A 19,830-nucleotide genomic window follows, 5' to 3' on the forward strand; every position below is an offset into this window, starting at 1 on the left:
ACCTGAAAATGGCACAACGATATATTAAAGGCCATACTGACGGCAAAAAAAAGCCCAACATAATAAAACACAACTTGAACTAAGGGTTTGATTGTCCCATGTCAATAGTCAAGGTTCGATTATCCAAGTCGGCTTATCCAAACAAAATTTCAGTATAATTTTATATTCCATATTTCCAGCATTTTCGTTATAGTATATCAGAAAATTTTCCACTTCATTTATTCTTATATATATATACAGAAGTATCCATGAAAGCGTGTTTGCTCTATGGTGCCGAGTAGGAGTTCTTAACCGCCAAACTTTACCGCTAAGTTCCGTTTTTTTAATTTATTTTTTCATTGTTAACATCAAAAATGAAAATAATTTGAGCCTAATAACTTGTTTTGCCTTAAATCCAGAGTAAAACCCTAATTATGTTAGACGTCAAAATTTTCCTAAAATACCAACAAAGATCACATTCTTTTTAATGCCGATTATTTATAATACTAGTAATTGTAAAGGTTTTTCATATATCCATAAAACATTAAATGCAAAACTAAATCGTCATATACAGTATCGGGTTAAGTAAAAAGCCGCATAGACGGCCGAGGTGAAAACGGGGAAAGGTTGTTCAACCATATGAATAAATATATAGTTTAACGCTGATATTTTCCTACCGTATGCGCAAAGCTGAAGCGCACACAAACAAACTATACATTTGAAACCAATCATTATATAAAAGTACATATTTTGAATAACGAACAATCGAAAAATGTTGAATGCATCTTGTGACATTCTCAATCATGACAAGTTTCGATTGCATATGTCGAAAAACATATATTCCAAAAAGACGCAGTTGACATGCAGTAATAAAATGTCTTAAATAAATTTAGTATCAAGATATATCCCAAATGCAATAATTAAATTTCTAACATAAGAATAACTAATACTTACTCAATTCTTTAATTTCCTGATTCATCTCCTAGATTGTGCGCTATTCTTTCTTTTCTCCTCCTCGTTCTCTGTACATAAAATAAATATAAACTGTTTCGCTCGACAACAACGTTGCTACTGAAGATATTATGACGTCCGACGTTAATCGAAGTCGTCACTAATTTTCTCCTTACTTCGCGACGGAAAGAAACGCTTTGTAAATATGATCCGCGGTGATGTTTATATTCCATGAATTTTAATGCAGTTTTGAAAATTGTAAGCGAGGAAAGCGGAAAAAATATAGATTATAAATTAAAAGCAGTCATGATATTACGATTAATTTTTCTGAAAAATCGGATGACCATGCATTTTTGAGTTATCGCTCTTTGGATGTCAATAGTTAGCGAATTGCGCAATGTTTTGGCTGTTTTCTTCAAAACTATTATGAAGAAAACAATTTGATTATCATTAATACAACCTCACTCGTATATCAAATTGACAGAAATTGTAAATATACCCTTTACAGATGTTATCGACCATCGTGAAAAATCTTGAATAGAGATCTATTTTCTTTTTTTGCGGTGTTTGTTAAAATTAAAAAAAAAATCCAAACAATTGATAGATTCCCAAACCCCTAAAACCCATTCGCTAGATTTATAGGATATACAAATAACTTGATGTGATCGGAATCTTCAGTAGCCTCAGTATATGAATTATTGCCTCTCATAGCTGATTTGACACAATTTGTTTTGCATTTTTGCGATAACTTTGGTTTCTCCACCTCGATCTTCATGAAAATCAACAATTGATAAAGTTATGGATTGTTTTTGTTTTGTTATTGCTTTTAATTTTGTGATATTTGCAAAGAATGACAAGAGTGCACACGCTGAAATTTATTGCCTTCTCTACTCACCATCGATTTCACGTTGAAAGACATAAATATAAAGCTTTATCCCGCAATCAGCCTACTATTGTACAAATAACAGGTATACAAATTCATTTTTGCTTTATTTGTACATGTCACAGATGACACCTACAAGTTGGACGTTTAAACAAATATATAAAAGAAGATGTGGTATTATTGCCAATGAGACAACTACCCACAAAAAGACTAAAATGACACAAACATTAACAACTATAGGTCACCGTACGGCCTTCAACAATAAGCACAGCCCATACCGCATAGTCAGCTATAAAAGGCCCCGATAAGACAATGTAAAACAATTCAAACGAGAAAACTAACGGCCTTGTTTATCTAAAATAAATGAACGAAAAACAAATATGTAAAACATAAACAAACGACAACCACTGAAGCATTCAATACATCAAACATATTAGACCCATTGCTGAAAGTATCCGTGCGGATATATGGACTTGACCACAAAAACGTAACAGTGGTCACTGATCCATGAAATGAGGTCTAGGTCAAATGGAAACTGTCAGACGGTCATGAAGACCTTGTTAGATACGCCTGAGACTACTATAACACATATAGTAGTCTCAGGATAGCACATACTAAATAAACGGCTTTGTCAGGTCCGTTCGCGCCCAATATACTTTCGCACCCGACACGTTCGCACCTCGCACGTTCGCACCCAAGGTCCGTTCGCACTCTACACGTTCGCGCCCAATTTTAATTCAAATTCCAGTTGAATATTTGGAAAATCAGGATTGTTGTTTTTTATTGCTTTGACGTAAATACTGAATGTATTTATAGCTTGGTATGAGTAAAAGATTGAATATTTTAAGAAAGATCTTTAACTGATAAATTAAACCCAAAAGATAATTGTTTTTAATAACAGCTTGGTCCTTTTGATCTGAAACAATGAAATGATGAAATATAGCAATACACTATTATCTAAACCAAAACATGATTAAATTTATTCAACTCACAAAAAAAAAACGTAGTCAGAATCTCACTTCATTTTGAAACAAGTCAATGAAACAAAGTTATAGGCAATACACTAAACAAAACATGATTAAGTGTTATTCAACACAAAATAAAACGTTGACAGAATCCCACTTTAATTATAGAAAGGAATATTATTATCAGAGACATATAAATGTATTATATGTCTCTGTTTTTATTTTTTAACAATACGCTCTAAAAAAACATGATTAAGATTTATTCAACACTTAAAAAATGCTGTCTCGCTTTATTTTGAGACAATGAAATCAATTATACTTTTAATAATACTACTTGCCAAAACTTGATTGCAAAGTTATAAAACACAAAACCAATTAAAATTGGGCGCGAACATGTAGGGTGCGAACAGACTTTGGGTGCGAACATGTGGGGTGCGAAAGTGAAAGGGGGCGAATATGAGTGGGTGCGAACGTGAATGGGCGCGAACGGACCCGGATTCATTATAGGATGACCAACAAAACTGTTATTTAAATTTTCCAGTGGGAACTTTTATAATCCGCTAGAAGCTTATTGTATTTAAAAATATTTGTGTTTTAACAGAAATCAGTATAATGTAGTGTATCTCATCTCATTTAAAAAAAAATAATATCGGGATCGTATACTAAGGTTTTATGATATCCTATGATCAACTTCCTGTTGTTTATTTTGACAGAAGGTAAAAAAAGATGTTTTGAAAACAACTTATTCAATCACAACTCTCACGCAATTTACTTACAACATTTTAGGTATTTGTCGAATCTCTGAAATTTGTTTTTGTACAAAAATACTTGCATTTTAGAGTTGGCCACTATTCAAAATTGTCATTATTGCCATAATTTAATAGCATAATTTTGCATTGGTTTGGGCACAGAAGCTTGTTCATGTTGAACTCTTGTTTAGTGGGTCAGACGAGGTTTTACTGTCAATGGCGATCGCTTTCCTATATAAAAAACCAAGTTTATTATAGATAGATATACTGTTCCCAGGTTTGGGCTTGGGTTTCCTTACATTGACAGCCCAAAAGAAATCACTAGCCCTGCATTTGTCAACAAATATCGTTTTATAGCTCTGTCAACTGCCATACATTTGTACTACTTTTGTGTATTTAACTTTCATGACCTTGCCTTGGAATGTGTATTACAGTAGCATTTCAACTAGACTGTTTCCTGGAAGTTATTGAAATGCTTGACAATACACCTTATTGCTAATCCCGTCTGACCCAGCCACTTGAACTTTTGACGCATACAACAATCACTTTTTATTGTGGAGTCAGATATTTTGATTTACAGACATCAAAATTATACAGGAACCTGTGTGATATCCAGTAATGGCGGACAAATAGCAATACAGTGTAATTACTAATATTTGTATATTCGAAGAAATACTGGACATTTTAGAGAGGGGATCAAGCTACATTCCAACATATTCTTGTGTATTATATTTTCACCTACCAAAATATTTCTCTGCCATTGTCTGCTGAAATATTTGTTTTTGTTCTTCAACTTTAATTTTAATTTGCATCAACCAAATGTTATGAAACTTATTCACAATGCTAATTAACAAAAAGCGAAGATCAAGTTTGAAATTTGAAGGTGTTATTTTGACTGTATGCCCTTTATTAATGGAAAAAATGCTGATTTTTTTGTTTCTGTTCCCTAACTTAAGTAATGTCAAGTAAGTTGCCTTGACTAAACATGCTAAATGTTATAAAACTTATCATGCATACTACTGTACAACAAAACTTAGTCAGAACAGTGTTTTCCATTCGCCATTTAAGCCGGGTGTGCCGACCACCTTCTTTTCAAAGCCGACCACCTTTCCATTTCAGGAGGTGGTCGGCTTTTTTTTCAAATTCCGGATTTTTTTCCGGTTCCGCACCGTAAAATTTTAAATACTAATCACGCCTTGAAGTTTGTTTTTCAATGACAAAAATGGCGGATCGTCAAATTTCAATGTTTTCTTTTATTAATCGGGAGAATGGAAAGGCAGATGACCATGGTGCTAAGGAAAATTCTAAGCCATATAATTCATCTAAAACGGATAGTTGAATTGAAATTGTTGAAATTTAAATAAAAAAGTATCAAAACAACAGAAAAGGTACACAGGCGATCGCGAAGATAAACAGGTTGGGAACAATCTCAAAATGGGGGATATCCCTAAAATTAGGGACTGTCCATCAGGCAATGGGTCATATAACTGTTTAAGAAAAGATAAAGAAAAACTTAGATTTATTATCTTAAAAGGGGGAAATCGTTTTATTTGATACAACTTTTCTAAAAGATTGTCCATAACACAGGCACTTGTTTCTATCCATTGGAAGACCCACTATCAACGTCTCTTTGAATGTACCCCTCTTAAAAGAGATAGTCATTACATTGAGAGGTTACCCCTCATCTGTTTCTCTTTAAATGTACAATGAACCCCTCATAAAAGGGATAGCCATTACATTGAAAGATTACCCCCATATGAGGGTCGGTGATAAATATGAACAGGACTTTAAAATGTATAATCGTCATAGAAGGATAATACTGTTCTGTGTGCCAAAAATACCGCACTAAAGCGAGGAACAGGACAGAAACTTGGTTGGATAGGCCATGCATTAGCAGACTTCGTAGGAAGAGGGAGTCCTGCCAAAGCCATTATGATCTGCTATTCGAGATGCACAAAACTAATTTGTCAAATCCTTTAATGAAAGGTTAGCAGTGATAGCAGAAGAATGGTTCAATTCCATTAAATGTGAATACAATTCTTATCCTTCTATTTGTGACCCCAACCCACAGTAAAAATCAACCAGGTTGAAAATATTAAAAAAAATCAACCGGTTGCAAGTGTTTTTGTCAAAACACCCACCTTACCTTAGTGAAAAAAGGAGAACACTGCAGAATACAAATTTGGCTACTTTTACGGTTCTTGAGTTATGTCCCTTTATAACTTCACATGCAAGCGTGGGCATCATCTGTGACCCATGGACTTGAAAATTGTTAAAGCAACAAACATGACAAAGGCTAAAAGAGGTTATTGTTTGTAATTGATACATCATGTACATGTACAAACTACAATATACATGTATATATATACAACTCGTCTAAACATCAACCCAACAATGTTAGATCTGTAAATTTGCTTTCTCAAATTTTTGGTTCTTCCCTCGCCTGGATTCGAACCCATGCTACTGTGATATCGTGACACCAAATTGCCTGCCCTGCAGCCGTCCCGCTAGACCACACGACCACCTGGGCTCTCTAAAAAAGAGCTTTCGGTGGGCATGTGTTACCTTTCCGCGTCAGTTTTAATCTAGCGGCGTACTACAGTACATGATACAGTATCATTCAAGAGGACCAACTCTCCCACACCCTACACCAAGGAAAATGTAGGAGTCACTCCGAAAAACTCCGATAATCCTCCCAAAATGTTGGGAGGAATTTGGGAGTAATCTCTCCCAAAATCAGGTAATTGTTTATTGTGATAGCGAGCTCACTCTCTACACCGAGGAATTAATTGCCCTTATCCTACTTTGATCTCTACCGGCACACGACTGATAGGGTAATTGGAATACCTGACAGGTAAAGGTTGAAGTAATAAAGAATTATATTTCCGGTCTACTGTATCATTTTAAGTGTCAAACAGGTGTATAATTTTAAATGTCTTTTATACTAATTAAATTAAATTTGTGGTAATAATAAGTCAAAATATTTTCTTATTTTTTGTTAGCCAATCTAAAAATATCTTTACCTTTATGTACTTGCTTATAAAAAAAGGATTATAAAATATAGTGGAATATGTTAAAAACCAAATATACTGCTTCAAAGTTAAAGTCTTTATTTAAAAATTATGTGTATAAAAGTTTTCTATATACATAGTATATAAGGCATGAAAATGTTATTGTTGTCAATGGTCTAGCGGGACGGCTGCAGTGCAGGCAATTTGGTGTCACAATATCACAGTAGCATGGGTTCGAATCCCGGCGAGGGAAGAACCAAAAATTTGCGAAAGCAAATTTACAGATCTAACATTGTTGGGTTGATGTTTAGACGAGTTGTATATACATTAGGCCGTAGTTTTTTTATTTTTAGTTTTAGGAAACCTCCTACCCTAATTTTTGCCAAATAGGAAAAAAAATAAAATTAAAAATGTTGATTTTTATTTTTTTTTCTCCGCCGACCCAATGTTTTTTCATGTAAAAAAAATAAATTTTAGTTCATAACTGCATGAAAGAATCTAAATTTATGCTCTTGGTGATTTAGTAAGTTGTTGCACATTGATTTTCAATTCAAACCTTGTCAAGAAAAAAAAAAAGTTGTTACACTAGTAGAAAATCTTCTGGTGAAATAAAAAAAAAAAAATTTGATATTGACGGTTGGTATATCAGCAGCAGCAGTTTTTTTTTTGTTTTTTTTTTCGTCCACCTACCCATTGGTTTTGTCAAAAAATTTCGTAAACTAAAAATATAATAACTATGGCCTTATGTACACAGCCATGTATCACCATCATTGATGGCAATCCGATGGATACATCTGTTGTAGGGTTGTCACTGACTCAGACGTACTCATATATACATACTCATATATACATGTAAGTTAAATTCATACAAGTTAATGGGATAACCAATTAAAAAATATTAATATTATACATGTTATCAAGAAAACATCAAACTGATAGCCAACTGATAATTGTCAATGTGCATTCTTCATGTTGATTACACATATAATGTACATGTGCTGAGTTTTAAAAAATGTATGAACATGATGAAATGACCCTCTACACTTGTAAATTTGCAAACAATTATTCTCAAATAAAAATGAAAGAAAAAAGGTGAAAATAGACATGATAGAATTAGGGCCAGTTTAACCAAAGGCAAAGATGACATTTTACAGCTGTGTTTTGATTTGTACCCTATAACACATACAATGTAGTCAGCTATAAATGGCCCCAAAATGACAATGTAAAACAATTCAAACGAGAAAAGTAACGACCTTAATATTTATTCTACAAACAATGAACAAAAAAAATACAAATATGTAACCCATAAACAAACGACAACCACTGAATAACAGGCTCCTGACTTGAAACAGGCAAATACATATATATAATGTGGTGGGGTTAAAATCAGTTGATAAAGGCTTAACTCATCAGATGGACCATTTGACTACTAGCATAAAGGTTACTGGTTTGGATGTCTGTTCTTGGGAGAAAATTAATGTACACAGCCATGTATCACCATCACTGCTGGTAATCTGATGGATAAATCTTTTGTAGAGTTGTCACTGGCTCAGACATACTTATTTATATATATATGATACATGAGTCTAAATTGAAAACTACGTTCAAATCTATGATTGCGTTGGATAAAAACCGCAATAATGAATTTTTATACGTGTGCATGTGAAACAAATTTCGTTGTAGAAGGGTCTAAAAACAGCACAAACAACATTTTCCAAAAGACCAAAAAAGTGAAAAAGTATATTTAAACAAAACGCATTTGAGTAACAGGTTAAACAACTGATGTTCTTTAACCCTGCTATGTATATATGTATAGCATGTATAGTGTGATTTCCTACATGAAATTTCCCTAACCTGTCCACTATCATGATTATCATGACTATATGATACTGAACCATAGAAATATAAAAAAAAATATGATTATGATTAAATCATTGAACATATAGAATATTATAAACAGTCTGTCATTTCTGTAAAGTACAAAATTAGGAAGGCTAGAAATGCTGAAAACATCATTATAATCATAAATATTAATATTACTGGCATATTTGTAAGATGAACATATTAATGCTGTAATGAATGAAATTAAAATATCAACAGAGTTATTTTTATTTTGTAGATGGCTCTTAATTTTGAGAAGTTACTGAATGATGCCAAGATTTTGGTAACTCGGTTGAAGACCCATGACAGCTCAGCAGATGTCATCATTGCCCAAACACAGACTCTTCATAACAGAATAGACTCAATGAAACAGGTATACACAATTTTCCTTATGCAATACATTAGGCCACACTTAAAAATATTTTGGTTTGCCCAAACCCTACCCAAACATCAAAACTGTGGGTAGGTAGGTAGGCATTTTCTTTTTTTTTTGGCAAAGAGAAATTTAAGTATCAGTTGTTTATTAGTTTTCATGTCTTTCTGAAAAAAAAAATACACAGCAGGACAATATAAGATTTTGAGTAGGCAGCTATTTCCTGGGTAGGTAGGGTTAAAACAGACAAACCTATTCTTTTTAGCTCACCTGGCCCGAAGGGCCAAGTGAGCTTTTCCCATCACTTTGCGTCCGGCGTCGTCCGGCGTCGTCGTTAACTTTTACAAAAATCTTCTCCTCTGAAACTACTGGGCCAAATCAAACCAAACTTGGCCACAATCATCATTAGGGTATCTTGTTTAAAAATTGTGTCCGGTGACCCAGTCAACCATCCAAGATGGCCGCCATGGCTAAAAATAGAACATAGGGGTAAAATGCAGTTTTTGGCTAATAACTCAAAAACCAAAGCAATTAGAGCAAATCTGACAAGGGGTACAATTGTTTATCAGGTCAAGATCTAACTGCTGTAAAAATTTCAGATGAATCGAACAACCGTTGTTGGGTTGCTGCCCCTGAATTGGTAATTTTAAGAAAATTTTGCTGTTTTTGGTTATTATCTTGAATAGTATTATAGATAGAGATAAACTGTAGATGGCAAAAATGTTCAGCAAAATAAGATTTATAAATAAGTCAACATGACCAAATGGTCAGTTGACCCCTTTAGGAGTTATTGCCCTTTATAGTCAAGTTTTAACCATTTTTCGTAAATCTTAGTAATCTTTTCCAAAAATCTTCTCCTCTGAAACTACTGGGCCAAATTAAACCAAACTTGCCCACAATCATCATTGGGGTATCTAGTTAAGAAATTGTGTCCGTTGACCCGGTCAACCAACCAAGATGGCCACCATGGCTAAAAATAGAACATATGGGTAAAATGCAGTTTTTGGCTTATAACTCAAAAACCAAAGCATATAGAGCAAATCTGGCATGAATTTAAATTGTTTATCAGGTGAAGATCTATCTGCCCTGAAAGTTTCAGATGAATCTAACAACTGGTTGTTGGGTTGCTGCCCCTGAATTAGTAATTTTAAATGAATTTTGCGGTTTTTGGTTATTATCTTGAATAATATTATAGATAGAGATAAACTGTAAACTGCAATAATGTTCAGCAAAATAAGATTTACAAATAAGTCAACATGACCAAAATGGTCAGTTGACCCCTTTAGGATTTATTGCCCTTTTTAGTCAATTTTTAACCATTTTTCGTAAATCTTAGTAATCTTTTACAAAAATCTTCTCCTCTGAAACTACTGGGCCAAATTAAACCAAACTTGCCCATAATCATCATTGGGGTATCTAGTTTAAAAATTGTGTCCATTGAACCAGGCAACCAACCAAGATGGCCGCCATGGCTCAAAATAGAACATTTGGGTAAAATGTAGTTTTTGGCTTATAACTCAAAAACCAAAGCATAAAGAGCAAATCTGGCATGGAGTTAAATTGTTTATCAGATCAAGATCTATCTGCCTTGAAAGTTTCAGATGAATAGAACAACTCGTTGTTGGGTTGCTGCCTCTGAAATGGTAATTTTAAGGAAATTTTGCTGTTTTTGGTTATTATCTTGAATAATATTATAGATAGAGATAAACAGTAAACAGCAATAATGTTCAGCAAAGTAAGATTTACAAATAAGTCAACACGACTGATATGGTCAGTTGACCTCTTTTGGAGTTATTGCCCTTTATAGTCAATTTTTTACATTTTTCATAAATTTTTGGTAGATTTTTAGAAAATATTTTCCACTGTAATTACTGGGTCACTTCATTCTAGATAGAGATAATTGTAGCAACAAGAATGTCCAGTAAAGTAAGATCTACAAACACATCACCATCACCAAAACACAATTTTGTTATGAATTTATCTGTGTCCATTGTTTAATATGCAAATAAACCAAGGTGAGCGACACAGGCTCTTGAGAGCCTCTAGTTTTATGACCTTATAGACATTTAATGATTGTAATACGATACATGTAGCTAGTATTTTGTAGTGTATGCTTAATTTTTATCAATCATTACTTCTTAAGTTGTATGCTTCATATTCTAAATCATTAAGAAAAAACTTTATTTTAAAACTTTGTCTTGTTTTTTTCTCAGTATCAAGACGACATCAACGAACTGAATGAGATTGCTCGACACAGACCCCGTTCTACATTAGTGTTAGGAATAGCACAAGAGAATCGTCAGATCAGAGAACTACAACAAGAGAACAAAGAACTATGTCTGTCACTAGAAGAACATCAGTCAGCATTAGAACTTATCATGCAGAAATATCGGGAACAAATAATGAAACTATTACAAAGCAACAGAGTAGAAAAATCAATTAAAACAAGACAGGATCAGAAAAATAGGGTAAGATGTCGTTTACACATAGTTGTTAAGGTTTCAGTATGATTTACCACTGCTCAGCTCACACACAGTGGTTAAGCTTACAATATGATTAACTGCTGTAGCATGAGTGTAGCTTAACATCTTAACAGGTTTGTAATTATAAGAGTGGGATGTTAATAGCAAATATGAAGATTGAGGACATCCTTCCTTTGTTATCTGTACTCTTATGTATATATATTGTAAAGACAATAAAATATAAGATGTAATATGATTGCAAATGAGACAGCATATCCACCAGAGACATAATGATAAGAATGCAAACTACTATAAGGGCAATGAAAGGTCTTCAACAATGAGGAAAACCACTACCATGCATATAGTAAGCAGCTTCGCTCTTTAAAAATGACGAAATGAGACATTTAACAAAACAAAAAAACCAGCCAAATTTAGCTAAAAACATCAGAATCATCTGAATTACAGGCTCTTTGAATAACATGTTTTATATATTTTTTCCAGGAAATTGAACAACTTATTGACAAAATTAGTGAAATGGCTGCAGTAATGCAGAAAGCTGCTTCTGTTGATGATCAGTTGTCTGCCCATGATCATGAAAAACTGACTCAACTCCAGCTAGAAAATAATGGATTACGGGAAATATTAGAAGTATGCACTACAGCAAAACAAAAAATTTTGGACAATGTTAAAGCAACAGAATCTGATGATAAGTCAGCACAAACAGACCAAAGTTCTGATCAAAGCTTTGAAAGTTTGGACAGCCAAGGAGAAAATGAACCAGTCAACAAACCTTCAGAAAATGATTAAAGTTTAAAAACTTCTAAAAGGAGAGAGACAGAACATTGTGTGTCATTTTGTATAACAGCTGATTTCCTAATGCTTGCAAAGTAAAATTTGTTTGGCTTGCTTGCTTTGTGTGTACAATTGTTTATACAAGCTTTGTAAACAAGATTGACATCTTTAAACAATATATATAGGCATAGTTTAGCCTGTATATATTATATTTGAATTTAATTGGGTGTTATCCTAATATGATTGTACAATATACAAACAAAGCAAGTGACGTTTTGCTTTACATGCATTATGAAATTAGCTGTAATGATATAAGCATACATTTATTAACAAGAGTTATCAGCTGTATTGTGTAAATTTATTAACAAATGATGTCAGCTGTTTTAAACTGATATTGTGTATAGATAAGTAAATGGAAAATATTTGAGGTTTGGAGTGGATGCTTATAGTCTTATAAATGTATTTTACACATAACTCACAAAAGAAACTGTATCATAAAGTGCTATAACTTTCATTTGCATACAATTGTGTTTATGATGAAGAAAGATCTTTACCTTAGAAAAATAAAATGAAATCCAACTAGAATATGTTAAAATTTGATTTTCAGCAATTCTGCAAAAGGTTATAAACACTCTTAACAATACACTAAAGCATTGTACCTTTGAATATTAACATGTTCATGTTGTTTGAGATTCTCCCACTACAACGAAAAAGATATGCATGTTTGCTTGTGAGAGTAAAATTTTATGATTTTTTTATTGTTTGGTTTCAAAATCCTATTTTATATTGAAATTTAGTTTATTTTGAGTAGAAAAATATCATATCCCTTGAAAAACAGTGAAAGAGTCTGTTTCCAGAATTAAATGCTTTGGGGGAAACCTACTACTAAATTCTTTAAACAATTTACCATAGAAAAGGGAACCAATTCAAAATGTCATTTATCATTAATAAAAATATCTTTTAATAAAATTCTCCACAGGGCACAGCTTGATTTGACCTCAGAGGTTGAACCTTGCAGGTTGCACTTTGTAAATACAGCTGTTTTTTAAACCACACCTATTTTGGGGAGATTTAGAACATTCATAAAAAATAATTTTGTTTTCATACTGGTTCCCAGTTATGCTCTCTGTGTTCCATGTCAGAGGGACATAACTTGGAAATGTTACCAGTAAATATACATGTGCATATTGTTTAAATTGAAATTTGTGGTAACCCTTCATTTAAGGTAGGGGTAGTTAGAAAAACTAGTGTTAGTTTTAACTCTGAAAAGTTCAGGGCATATTAACGTTGAAAATATGCTGCACAGCCCTATATTTTGACCTTTGATTTTTTTTAGTGCATATGAACTTTGAATTCTAGGATGAGATTTTTTTTTGGTCATGATTGAAGATATTGACTTGATATTTTTTTTGTGTTTAGATACACCATAATAAGTTAAAGATCAAGTTAGAATTTCATTCCATTACAATGAATTTTTGGCTGTGAACTGCCATTCAATACTCTCAGAATGCTTGTGAAAATTATAAAAAAAAAATTCATTTGGAAGCATGTCTTAATGAAGTTCATGTCATGCACGATGTAATTAAGGAAGTTTCACACGTTTCATTTAAATAGTATCAAGTACTTTGCAGTGCTTGGAAGAAATGTTCAGTTTTTTAGCGATGCAGCAAAAAGATACAAATTTCAAATTGGTTTCTTATATCTTTTGATATAATTGTTTGAATGGCATTATCTCTAACAGCAGTAGTATATCAGTGTTCAAAAGTCTTAAATGGAGTGAGAAAATTAAATCTGAGTGACAAACTGAAACTGAGGGAAACAACCAAACTATAAGAGCAAAACAAAGGAACAACAGAAACACTGAAGTGCAACAAAAACAAATGCTACCATACATATAAACGAACTATTTCATAACAACTCATATTCCCAAATAGGTACAGGACATCTAAAGGAAAAATTGTGGGTTGAACCTTGTCTCATTGTTTATCAAACCTCCAGCTTTATGACAATGTTAAAAAATACCGCTAAAATGTAACACTTTATGACCGAAATACAGCACAAGAACATTCATACAATGCCGTATTTAGCAAAACCTTTTCAACTTTTGATCTTCAGTGCTGTACAACTTTGTACTTTTTTCACTTTCGATCTTGTATATCTGGGCGTTATGTATTCGGGTTTAGTTTTCTGTAATTAGTTTTTACTTCAATTTCATTATGTATATCTCTTTCATATTCATTTGTTAAAATTTACTGTTTGCAATAGTGTGAATTGTTTTATATAATATGAATGTTCTTATCCTGGGCATACAAACAATGCCGTATTTGGCAAAACCTTTTCATCTTTTGATCTTCAGTGCTGTACAATTTTGTATTTTTTTCGTCACTGGTGAGTCTCGTGTGGACTAGACGCGTTTTTAGCGTATTGAATTTTAAACCTGATGCTTTTTGTTATCTATTAATCATTCTTTTCTTTGTCTAATATGTTCTGCTTTTTATTTGTATTGTAGTCCTGTAATTTTTTGTTTTCATTTCAATTTTATATTTAACTGTGCCATTAAAGTGCGAGGTTTGGCATGCCTTAAAACCAGGTTCAACCCACCACTTTTATTCCCCTTTAAAAGTGTCCTGTACCAAGTCAGGAAGATGGCCATTGTTATAATATTGTTCGTTTCTGTTTTCTCTTATTTTTTAGATAAGACGTTGCACGGTACTTGTCTATCCCATATTCATGTATTTGGTTTTGATGTTATATTTGTTATTCTCGTGGTGTATTGTCTGTTGCTTGATCCGTTTCTGTGTGCTGTTGCGTTTCGGTGTTGTGTCGTTGTTCTCCTCTTATATTTAATGCGTTTCCCTTAGTTTTGGTTTGTTGCCCCGATTTTGTTTTTTGTCCATGGATTTATGAGTTTTGAACAGCGGTATACTACTGTTGCCTTTATTATTCATCACAGAGAAATGCACAAACAAATAATATATAATAGTCGACATAACAGGCAAACCGCTGAACAACAACAATATTTTCTTTCAACGACAGATACTACAGGACATCCCAAACAGTGATACACTTACAGAACCAACATGCAATCTTGAACGTTATATAATTTTTAGAAAAATCCTTATAAATAATATGAAATTACATATATGCATCTTTATTTGGTTATACCATAACTGAACAAATATATCATGACCAAGACTTAGTCCTATCAAAAATTGAATTTTTTTATTAACACATAAAAAAGAATCACTACCAAAATTAAAATTGAAATTGAAAAAAAAAAATGAGATAAAAGGACGTTTTAGTTTTGATCTGATGATTTTGAACAGAGTTATGGTCCTTGATATTAAAAAATACACCCTGATTATTTTGTGGTCAAGCTAGAAAATATTTATTTGATATATGGTATATACTATTATGGCATAATACAAATCAAGGTCGGTCTGATGATTTTATGCAGAGTTATGGTCCTTGGACTTAAAAAAATCACTCAAAGAATAGTTTTCCACACTCTTTTTCGTTATGCTTGAATATATTGACCTTGTTACATAGTTTACACCAAGACAAGTTATAGATTAAGTTCGCATCTTGTTCCCGTACTATGAATTTTTAATGGGTAGGGAACCTATTTACTAGTTAGTTTTGCCATGCAATACCCGCAGAATACTTTTTATGTTCCATGCTGCATGACAATCTTTCCAACACGAAATATTTAAGAATTTACTGCATACTAGAGATAGCTAGTATATTATTCGTGTTGTTTCATATTTATTATTTATACTGTTCAGGTAAATACCCTTTGGTTTTGTGAGTCTTTGTTTACTCCTTGGTTTGGATTGCTATTGTCTTTTAATAACAATCATAATAATACTTTATTTCCAAAAAGCAGTTCAACTTGTACATGTGTGAGCACCACGCCGGGTGCAGCATATGGAGGGTGATCTGCTTATCCTTCAATAGTACATGAAATCACCCCCGTTTTTTTTTTATTTGTCTGTTGGTCTTATCTTTTTAAAACCATGCCGGTGTCAGTTTATTTTTCGACTTATGAAGTTGAGTGTCCATTCGGTTTCTTCCTCAAATCTTTTACAGACATATCACAAAATATACATAAAATTTCAACACACATAAATATTTTAAGGTATCGAATAAATTTGACACTCACTAATTTAATAACAGTAACGTAGCATGCCACACAACATTTATGAATTACTTAGTTTTTATGAAGTAAACAAAAAATTCCGAGGAAAATTTAAAATGGTGGATTAAACCTGGTTTTATAGCTAGCTTAACCACTCATTTGAATCAAGTTTCATTATATTAACAACGAAGTGTGAACAAAACAAGACATATAGGTAAAAATGTAAAACAAGGAACACAGCAGTCAGCATTGTGTGATATCTTATTTTAATCACTAGAAATATGTAACAAAGAAGTTTAAAAGACTTTTCTGTGAAGTATTGAAGAATTTATGTAGGCTTGCTGTACGTTTTCTTTTCTAAAATACCTTTATTTTGAAAGCGTTTGTCTATCAAATTTGTATTACACGACAGTCAAGAAAGTCACAATTCGTTTTGAGAATATAAGTATGTTCAATTTAGGTAGGTCCATGCATTGTATTAGATATATAAGGCGAAAAGATCGTGTATTACGTCAATATTTGTTTTCGATAAGTCAAGTTTTGTTAAACATTTTCCAGTATTTAGTTAATACTTTAGGTCGACTAATTCCTTCGATTGGGATTGTTCGACGCGAAAGTAAATATTGTGGTATATTTAATAATAATTTCAAAAATCTTCAATATATATTGTCTTGTTGTACATCGGAATCGAATTCTGTTCTCAGTTTCAAATATTGTCAAGTTTTCTAGAGACTTTAAAGTCTAAATCATGTTTATAAAACTTGAAAGGTATAAGTATTTTGTTTTTTGTAACAATGGACTCTTTGCCATACATAAAATGACAAATATTGCGTAGCGGTACATTCCACATAATAATTCGTATACCCGGAAACATTATTTCAAATATTTCCAGATGTTAGGGCTCATGGGTGAGTTTGAATGCTTTTATTGACGCACAGGGAACCATCATTTATTCACTTATTTCTTATTTTCAGAAAATGATTTTTTGATATCACAAAATCATTTTTTGATATCAGAAAATCTATTTCTTGATATCAAAAAATAATTTATATTTTCTGATATCAAAAATTCGAATTTCTGATATCAAAAAATCGATTTCCTGATATCAAGAAATGAATTTTTGATATCAGGAATTCGAATTTTTGATATCAGAAAATATGCTTTATTTCTTGATATCAAGAAGTCGAATTCCTGATATCAAAAATTCTAGAAAATCATTTTTTGATATCAGAAAATAAGTAATAAATAATAAAACGGCGCCTCATATAAAAAGGCATATAGACAAAGTTTATTAGAAAAAATGAAAGACAAGAATACAAAAATTTTCAATAGCACAATAAGATAATGACGGCACGTATGAGTACAGAGCCACGTCATATGTATCAAAGAAATACAAAGAGGCATATTGACATAGCACATTACCAAAAATGAAAGACAAGTAAACCAACATTATCATAGAACACTAACACTTACAAATGTCAGTTGTAATATCTTAGTACATACAACCTTTTACTGGAACTTTTGTGTCACGTTTATGTCACGTTTATGTCACAATCATGTTAAATGCATCTATCCTATCGACATTTAGATAAAGGATACAAAATAAACAATTATATCTGCCTCGTATCTTGACTTATTTCTAGAAATTGATAACGAAGTTTGTTTGAAAACAACATTTACGAAAAAAAGAGGTAATTTCAGTTTCACAATTGTGAAGTTTCCATTTTTATGCAGCATTCCAAATATTCCAGCCTCGCCTGCATGCATACGTAGTATATATCACCGCTGTAATACGATACCTCAGGACTTGTATTTCCTATCATAATGTATTTAATCACTACCTTATTATCAAATGAATAAAGTATTTACTACTCCTTCATATTTAGAAGCAGATTTGAACTATAGTGCTTCCAGAGCATCCGGTTTTATTGTCTTCTGTTGTTTGATTCTTTCATTGGGTTCGCTTTTTTAGGCCATGTCTTAATTTTGGTTTTCTGTCACTTATTGTTGTGGTATAATCGCTTGGTATCTCATCTTTCATAGTTTATGAAACCATTTTAGATATTTATCATATACTTAGCATTAATATGATAGCTTTTGCATATGTGTAACAAACGGAAGTACACAAGCCATAATTTCCCACCCAGGCTGATAACCCATATCAGCCCGGTCTGATAACCCATATCAGGGGCGTCTCGTGCAAAAACCCATAACAGTGCTTCTCGTGCAAGTTACTTCCGGTGTTTCCGGTATCGGTTGTTTATTTTTCCATTGTGACGTCAGATATTGATGACGACGTCAAAATTTACGGGAACTTTTGTGGGGATAGTTTAGTACTTGCTAACAAATGCCATTGGCAATTATGAATCATTTTATAGTACAACAAACATGGAGTAATAATGATCATGAAACTCTTCCAAATATTCAATGTTTCAAAATGCCTCTATAGGAAATGTTACCATACAATGTACATATATATGGAGGTAGTGATGCTGTTGGTTGACAATTATAGTATATTGGATCATTTATAACTTAACTTCTTTATAAAGTTTTTGACTGTTTTAGTTGTTGCATTTGTTTTGTTTTTTTTGCCTTACATAAAACTATTGTCGGAAGTATATGATAAAGCGATTAATACATGGCCTTTTCCATATCAGCCTGGGTATCATCCCTCGACCCATATCAGCGCCTCGACTCCGTCTCGGGCTGATATGGGGGTCTCGGGATGATACCCAGGCTGATATGGAAAAGGCCATGTATTAATCTCTATGTAGTACACTGGTAGGAAATACAAGCCCGGGAATATCGTATCAATAAGAAGATATATACTCCGTATGCAGGCGCTACTGAGATGTGGCTGATAGAAATGGAAAGTTCACAATTTGGAAGCTGAAATCTTGTCTTTTGTCTTAAAAGTTTGTTCAACCGACCCTCATTGTCAATTTCAAGATGTAAGCCAAGATATGAGACTGACATAATTGTGTCTGTTGTGTCCTTTATCTCAAATTCGATAAGAATAAGAATAAGAATTTTATTAGTCCAAAATCCAAACAATGGGATTGTTACTAAAATACACAACAAAAACTAACAAACAGAGAGTGGCATATTAATTACAAAACGATAGTCATTAAACACTACAAACATGTAGCATTGAAAGAAAAACAAAAACATTAGATTATTTGTATTAATTATAATACTATTTTTGACAGCATACCTCCTCTTTAAAATTATCAATTAAAATATTATGCTTATGTTACAAAAAATATGCTATAATATATATAACATTATAAGTTAAGCCATCAATTACACAGTTCATATATTGACATTATAATTGTTTCTCTCATTATACATTTCACTTATGTAGTTAACAATGATAAGTAAAATATCACATTCTTCGCAGAAAAATATAAAATCAAATTTGTTTTCTTCACTCAATGAATTAAAACAGGGGACCATTCTAGATATTTCATCAAACGTTTTGATCCTAGTTTTATTAATTTCTGAACATGTTATGATAAAATGGAATTCATCTTCCACCTCTTTATGACATAAAGGACATATTTTATTTTCTAAAGCTGTTTTGTTGTATCTACCACGTTCAACAGCCAGCATACTATTACTTATTTTTATTTTAGCATAATTAGCA

The 19,830-nt window shown here is 32.5% G+C and overlaps 1 protein-coding gene across 2 annotated transcripts; it reads left to right on the top strand.

Annotated features, from left to right (window-relative positions):
- The first annotated feature begins 3,395 nt into the window (after positions 1-3,395).
- On the top strand, positions 3,396-12,631 carry LOC134683400 (FGFR1 oncogene partner 2 homolog). 2 transcript variants are annotated; one of them, XM_063542682.1, is made up of 4 exons: positions 3,396-3,494; positions 8,658-8,792; positions 11,006-11,260; positions 11,756-12,631. In XM_063542682.1, exons 2-4 carry the CDS (start codon positions 8,658-8,660, stop codon positions 12,059-12,061), a joined length of 696 nt encoding a protein of 231 aa, XP_063398752.1. In that variant the 5' UTR covers positions 3,396-3,494; the 3' UTR covers positions 12,062-12,631. The 2 variants fall into 2 exon arrangements, with proteins under 2 accessions (XP_063398752.1, XP_063398753.1); XM_063542683.1 differs by having other exon boundaries at positions 3,477-3,564.
- The last annotated feature ends 7,199 nt before the right edge of the window (positions 12,632-19,830 follow it).

Source organism: Mytilus trossulus, chromosome 9, assembly GCF_036588685.1.
Source record: "Mytilus trossulus isolate FHL-02 chromosome 9, PNRI_Mtr1.1.1.hap1, whole genome shotgun sequence".
NCBI lineage: Eukaryota > Metazoa > Mollusca > Bivalvia > Mytilida > Mytilidae > Mytilus > Mytilus trossulus.